The sequence below is a fragment of the Leucoraja erinacea genome, unplaced genomic scaffold, assembly GCF_028641065.1.
Source record: "Leucoraja erinacea ecotype New England unplaced genomic scaffold, Leri_hhj_1 Leri_523S, whole genome shotgun sequence".
Lineage (NCBI taxonomy): Eukaryota > Metazoa > Chordata > Chondrichthyes > Rajiformes > Rajidae > Leucoraja > Leucoraja erinaceus.
The window spans coordinates 1-7500 of record NW_026576425.1 but is presented as its reverse complement, the minus strand read 5'-3'; the positions used below and the strand labels follow the sequence as shown (position 1 = coordinate 7500).

The window sequence follows — 7500 nt, the reverse complement described above, 5'->3', positions numbered from 1 at the left end:
GTGTGGATACAAGGTCCGCACAGACCAACAGCCCCAGCTACACTAGTCATAGTGTGGATACAGGGTTACAGACCAACCGTCCATGCCCACACCGCCCAACATGCCACAAGCTAGCATAGAGTGATACAATACATACAGCCCAACATGCCCCACCACACGCCCCACACGCCAGTCATACATATCCCTCCAAACCGCCCGCTATCCATGTAACACAGTTTCTTAAAACGTGTATACACCTCCTGGTCTACAGACCAACATGCCCCTCAGCTACACTAGTCCTCTGCAGGGACTTAGAGTGATACAGCGTCCTGGATACAGGGAATATTTCCTTCAGCCCAACTATGTCCCACACCACGCCCAACATGCCCCATTGTACTACGCCATTCCCACCTGCCTTTTACTTACTTGGAAGGGGCCCATATCGTCACTCCAAATCGCTGCCTGCCTGCCTGCCCTAGTCCCATTGTACCTTCGTTTAAAACTAACTGCAGTTTCTTAACAAAACGTTGGGATGGTCCCAGCCTCAACTACCTCCTGCGGCAGCTCGTTCCGTACACCCACCACCCTCTGTGTGGAAAAGTTACCCCTCAGATTCCTATTAAATCGTTTCCCCTTCACCTTGAACCCGTGTCCTCTGCAGGACCTACCTGAGGGGTAAATCTTCCAGTTGCTCAACACCTTAACTCCCCCTCCCATTCCCACACTGACCTCTCTGTCCTGGGCCTCCTCCATTGTAGGAACAGCGTTGAATATTTCCCTTGGGCAGTTTACACCCCAGCGGTATGTATATTGATTTCTCTAGGAAAACTTCAGGTAACCATTGGCGGCCTGCATCGCCTTCAATATGATCTGGGGGATCATCCAATCTATCCTGTACCTGCCTTCTCCCATACCCGATCCCTTTAGGACATATAACTTCGCGTTTTAAACACCTTCTGTGGCAGAGAAACAGACATACTCTTGTATGGGCAATATTTCCTTTCTCTAAAATGATTGTTATCCTCTGTCTTTCACTTCCCATTGTTCTTTGCATCTAGCTCTACAGCGAAGACGTCGTCAATAAGATCCCTCGTTTCTAAAATTATCCTTAATGGATGGATGGATAGTCTGACTAGATGGATGGAGGGATCGATGAGGGCTTGGAGATGGGATATGGATGGATGGAGAAGGATGGATGGATGGATGGAGGGATGGATGGCAGGGATGGGATAGTGGATATTAGATGGGCATGTTGGCTGGATGGAGGATGGACGGATGATGGATCTGGGGATGGATGGATGGAGGTTGGGGAGGGGACTGAAGGGATGGATGGACCTGTTGGTCCGTGACACACTGGAAGGATATCACTCTGGTGTGTGACTGGAGTGGATATGATGGGGCATGGAGGGATGGAGGTGATGGATGTAGAGGGATGGGGATGGATATCCACGGAGGATAGATCATATGGCGTGGACGGAGGGCATATTTTACAATGGGAGGGATGGACAGGATGGATGGGTGGAGGATGGATTGGAGGAAGGGACGATGGATGGTTCGATGGACTGCATCGGACGGGGTATGGATGGGAGGATGGATGGACAATATGATCATGGACTGGAATGGATGATCTGGATGGGATGGATGGATGATGGATGGAATTGGATGGACGATGGACATGTGGATGATCCTGGATACCCGGAGGATCGGAGGGACGGAGGGATCTCATGGATGGAAACCCCTGGGATCCCTGGATTAGCCATGGATGGATGGAGGGACCACATCTAGGACCCCTCTTATGGATGGAGCCAATGAACTGTGTGGGATCTGGAGGGCACTACCTTCTGTGGAGGGAGGATGGAGGGCGGGATGGATGGAGGATTCCACATCGGAGATTCACCATGGGGTCTGGATGAGGATGGGATGGATGTGGATGGAAATGGATGGATGGATGTTTTGGATGGATCCTCTCGGTGGATGGATGGAAGGATGATGGATTCCTTGGATGGATGGATGGAGGGATGGGAATTGTGATGGAGGGAATGGAGGATGGACTGTGAACCCTTGGATGGATGGACTTTTTTGGTTTATGGATGGGAGGGAAATGGATGGATCTTCCTGGATCTATGCCTGTCCAACCCCCGGATAAGAATTTGGTATGGCAGGGATGGATGTTTCTATGATGATGGATGGATCCCCTCTGGAGGATCTTGGATAAATTCTAGGACGAGTACTATGCACGGCTGACGGATGTGGACTAGGATGGATGGATGATGGATGGATTGGATGGATGGATGGAGGGGACGGATGGATGGATGGATGGATGGATGGATGGATGGAGGGATGGAGGGGATGGATGGATGGATGGGGTGGATGGATGGATGGATGGATGGATGGAGGGATGGATGGATGGACGGATGGATGGATGGATGGATGGATGGATGGATGGATGGATGGATGGATGGATGGATGGATGGATGGATGGATGGATGGATGGATGGATGGATGGATGGATGGATGGATGGATGGATGGATGGATGGATGGAGGGATGGATGGATGGATGGATGGATGGATGGATGGATGGATGGATGGATGGATGGATGGATGGATGGATGGATGGATGGATGGATGGATGGATGGATGGATGGATGGATGGATGGATGGACGGATGGATGGATGGATGGATGGATGGATGGATGGATGGACGGACGGACGGATGGATGGATGGATGGATGGATGGATGGATGGATGGGATGGATGGATGGATGGATGGATGGATGGATGGATGGATGGATGGATGGATGGATGGATGGAGGGATGGGTGGGAGGGTGGGGGGGGTGAATGGATCTCGCTGTCCATTGACTGGCGGGGCCGTCAATCACCTGGGGAACCGGCCCCGGTCTGGAACCGGAGGGCGGGACTTGCGTTCCGCGGGCCAATGAGCGCCGGTCTTTGCTCCGAGGGCGGGACTTCCGCTGCGAACGTCTTCCGGTCGAGAGGGGTGGGCGGAACAAGCGCATGATTGGCGGCCGCCTCCACCAAACAGCGCAGGGCAGGGGGGCGGGGCCGGGCCCTTCGGCCAATCACAACCCAGAGCAACAATGAGGGGCGGGACCGCCGTTGAGCGACGGCTGCCTGGACCAATGGGGGAGGTGAGAGCGGTGGGTGATGTCAGCGGGCCGGGCTGCCATTGGCCGGAGGCCATCTCATTGACAAATCTCCAGGCCGGGGTTTTGGCGGGAAGTCGACCCATTTTAAACTCGGCCCGAAACGTTGCCTATTTCCTTCGCTCCATAGATGCTGCCGCACCCACTGGGTTTCTCCAGCATTTTAATCTCAAGTTTGCGTACGACACAACCCTGACTGGAGTTTTTCTCATCTCAGGCCTAAAAGATTTCCCCCTTATCCTTAAACTGTGTGACCCCTTGTCCTGGACTTCCCCAACATCGGGAACAATCTTCCTGCATCTAGCCTGTCCAACCCCTTAAGAATTTTGTAAGTTTCTATAAGATCCCCCCTCAATCTTCTAGATTCTAGCGAGTACAAGCCGAGTGTATCCAGTCTTTCTTCATATGAAAGTCCTGACATCCAAGGAATCCGTCTGGTGAACCTTCTCTGTACTCCCTCTATGGCAAGAATGTCTTTCCTCAGATTAGGAGACCAAAACTGTACGCAATACTCCAGGTGTGGTCTCACCAAGACCCTGTACAACTGCAGTAGAACCTCGTTTTCAAGAAGGAACTGCAGATGCTGGAAAATTGAAGGTACACAAAAATGCTGGAGAAACTCGGCGGGTGCAGCAGCATCTATGGAGCAAAGGAAATAGGCAACGTTTCGGGCCGAAATGTAGAACCTCCCTGCTCTAATACTCAAATCCTTTTGCTATGAATGCTAACATATGCATAAATACAGATCAGATCAGTGTGACCATATACCATACAATATATATATACACACATAAATACACAGATAAAGTGCAATAGGCTGTTATAGTTCAGGGTTTGTTTGAGGTTGAGTTTAATAGCCTGATGGCTGTGGGGAAGCAGCTATTCCTGAACCTGGATGTTGCAGATTTCAGGCTCCTGTACCTTCTACCAGAGTGTATACAAGCCCAGCCGCTCCATTCTCTCAGCGTATGTCAGTCCTGCCATCCACAATACTCCAGGTGTGGTGTCACCAGGGCCCTGTACAACTGCAGAAGGACCTCTTTGCTCCTGTATTCTGAGTCATTTTCAGACAGGTCTGAAGAAGGGTCTCGACCCGAAACGTCACCTATTTCCTTCGCTCCATTGATGCTGCCTCGCCCGGAGTCAATTTCCAGACAGGTCTGTCTACCTTGTCACCCAAACGTCTCCCCTTTATCCTTCGCTTCACTCAATATTCCCCCTTTATCTATCCCGAAACTCAATATTCTCCCCCTTTATCTGTCTACCTTGCATTCAATATTCCCCTTTATCTATCTTTAACTCAACATTCCCCCCTTTATCTATCTTTCACTCAATATTCACCCCTTTATCTATCTTTCACTCAATATTCACCCTTTATCTACCTTTCACTCAATATTCTCCCCTTTATCTACCTTTCACTCAATATTCTCCCCTTTATCTACCTTTCACTCAATATTCCCCCCTTTATCTATCTTTCAACTCAATATTCTCCCCTTTATCTATCTTGCATTCAATATTCTCCCCTTTATCTACTTTTAACTCAATATTCTCCCCTTTATCTACTTTTAACTCAATATTCACCCCTTTATCTATCTTTCACTCAATATTCACCCCTTTATCTATCTTTCACTCAATATTCACCCCTTTATCTACTTTTAACTCAATATTCACCCCTTTATCTATCTTTCACTCAATATTCCCCCCTTTATCTATCTTTCACTCAATATTCCCCCCTTTATCTATCTTTCACTCAATATTCTCCCCTTTATCTATCTTTCACTCAATATTCCCCCCTTTATCTATCTTTCACTCAATATTCTCCCCTTTATCTATCTTTCACTCAATATTCCCCCCTTTATCTATCTTTCACTCAATATTCCCCCCTTTATCTATCTTTCACTCAATATCTATCTTTCACTCAATATTCTCCCCTTTATCTATCTTTCACTCAATATTCTCCCCTTTATCTATCTTTCACTCAATATTCTCCCCTTTATCGCGTATCTATACACTGTGGACGGCTCGATTGTAATCATGGACAGCCTTTCCACTGACTGGATCGCAGGCAACATGAAAGCCCTTCACTGTACCTCGGTAAACGGGACAATATTGAACTAAACTAAATGAATCTCACATTCCTCAGTGGCCGGTGGATCTTCTGGCCTCCTTCATCACTCTCTGTGACTCCTCCAGGTTAGGTGTTGACCCCTAGACGCCACCTCCGCTGCTCGCTAGTCGCTACAGCCTCTGTCTTTGAAGCTGCCCTCACCCCGTTGCTGGCCATCCAGCCATCCTGGAGGGACCCGAGGAGAGAGGGAACGGGGGAGAGGGAGGAGATGGAGGGGAGAGAGGGAGGAGAGTGTGAGAGGGAGAAGGGGGAATGAGAGAGGGGGAGTGTGTGAGGGGGAGGGAGAGAGGGAGTGTGAGTGAGTGATTAAGTGAGAGGGAGAGTAAGGGAGAGAGTGAGGGGGACAGTGTGAGTGAGGAGGGGGAATGAGAGAGGGCAGGGGGGGGGTGAGTGAGAGAGAGTGTGAGGGGAGGGGAGAGAGGGAGTGTGAGGGGAGGGGGGTAGTGAGGGGGAGATGGAGGGGGAATAGTGAGTGAGGGGAGAAGGGGTAGTGAGTAAGGGGGAGAGTGAGTGGGGCAGTGTGAGTGAGGAGGGGGAATGAGAGAGGGCAGGGGGGAGAGTGAGTGAGAGAGAGTGTGAGGGGGGGAGAGAGGGAGTGGGGTAGTGAGGGGGAGAGTGAGGGGAGAATGTGAGGGGGAGTGAGTGAAGGGGAGTGAGGGGATGAGAGAGGGTATGAGGGGAGGGGAAGATTGAGTGAGGAGAGGGGGGAGTGGTGTGAGGGTGTGAGGGGAGGGGGTAGTGAGTGAGGGGGAGGATGAGTGAGGGTGTGAGAGGGAGTGGGGGGAGGGGGTAGTGAGTGAGGGGAGGATGAGTGAGGGTGTGAGAGGGAAGGGGGCGGGTTCTGAGTCAAGGTCCCGCCCCCCTCCCGCTCCCATTGGCGGAGCCGCCGCTCCCACCGTTGACCGACAGCCCGCTCGACCAATAGCAGCCGCCGGCCGCCCGCCGTGATGAAACTATCGATAATAACTCGAGTTCCCCGCATCGGCCGCCGCTCAGGCTCCGTCCCCGCCGCCGCCGCCCGGGTCCCCGCGGATCCGCGTCGTTTTCGCGTCGAGTGTGAGGTATTTTAAGGCTTTTTCTGTCTGATTTCGTTTTCGGTCCGGGGTCGGATGAGTGACGGGGGGCTGGGCCAATGGGCGCTTGCCTAGGGGGCGGGATCAACAACTGGGCCAATGGGCGGAGGGAGTCGGGCCGAGGGCGGGTTTGTCGCTGAGTGACGGATGATTGGCCAATGGGTGCCGTCTATAGGGGCGGGATCCGCGGTTTTAGTCCAATGGGAGGACAGGACGCGGCTTCACAGCTGCGTGACAGGGTTCAGGACCAATGAGAACCGGTCTGGGGGCGGGACCAGGGGATCTGGTCCAATGGGAACCTGTTAAAGAGGCGGGATCAGGGGTGTGGGCCAATGGGAGCCTCGTATGGGCGGGTTGACCGATGAGTGACGGAACTGTGGGCCAATGGGGGCTGGTCTAGTGGGCGGGATCCGCGGTTGTGGGCCAATGGGAGCCGGTGTTGGGGCAGGTTCAAAGCTGAGAGACGGGGCGCTGGGCCAAGGGGTAGAGCTTGTCTAGGGGGCGGGACGTGGGGTGTGGGCCAATGGGAGCCGTGTGGGGGCGGGATGACCACTGAGTGACGGGGCTGTGCGCCAATGGAAGCTGGTCTGGGGGGCGGGACCAGGGGTGTAGGCCAATGGGAGCCGTGTGGGGGTCGGGAACGACCGAAGAGTGACGGGAGCTGTGGGCCAATAGGAGCCGTATGTGGGCGGGTGACTGATGAGTGGTGACGGAGCTGTGGGCCAATGGAGTCTGGTCTAGTGGGGGGCGGGATTCCGCGGTTGTGGGCCAATGGGGGCCGGTGTTGGGCAGGTTCACAGCTGAGAGACGGCGCGCTGGGCCAATGGGAGCTTGTCCTAGGGGGCGGGGGCGGTGGGGTGTGGGCCAACGGGAGCCGCGTGGGGGCGGGTGGCCACTGAGTGACGGGGCGCTGGGACCAATGGGGGCGCCCTCCCGTGTGGGGCGGGATTCTCACTGAGTGACGGGGCGCTGGGCCAATGGGGGCCGTGAGGGGGCGGGATGATCGCTGAGTGACGGGCGCGCTGGGCCAATGGGGGCCGTGTGGGGGCGGGATAGTCGCGGAGTGACGGGGCGCTGGACCAATGGGGGCCGTGTGTGGGCGGGATTCTCACTGAGTGACGGGGCGCTGGGCCATGGGGGCCGTGAGGGGGCGG

General features: G+C 53.7%; 1 protein-coding gene across 1 annotated transcript in view; it reads right to left on the bottom strand.

The window, feature by feature from the left end:
* Nucleotides 1-3000, bottom strand: part of LOC129694036 (adiponectin receptor protein 1-like) — a 3725-nt gene extending 725 nt beyond the window's left edge. Inside the window, exon 1 of the mRNA XM_055630765.1 lies at nucleotides 2861-3000. Within this exon, the coding sequence (XP_055486740.1) occupies nucleotides 2861-2998 (138 nt within the window). The 5' untranslated portion in view covers nucleotides 2999-3000. The remainder of the gene's footprint in view (nucleotides 1-2860) is intronic.
* Between the last annotated feature and the right edge of the window lie 4500 nt (nucleotides 3001-7500).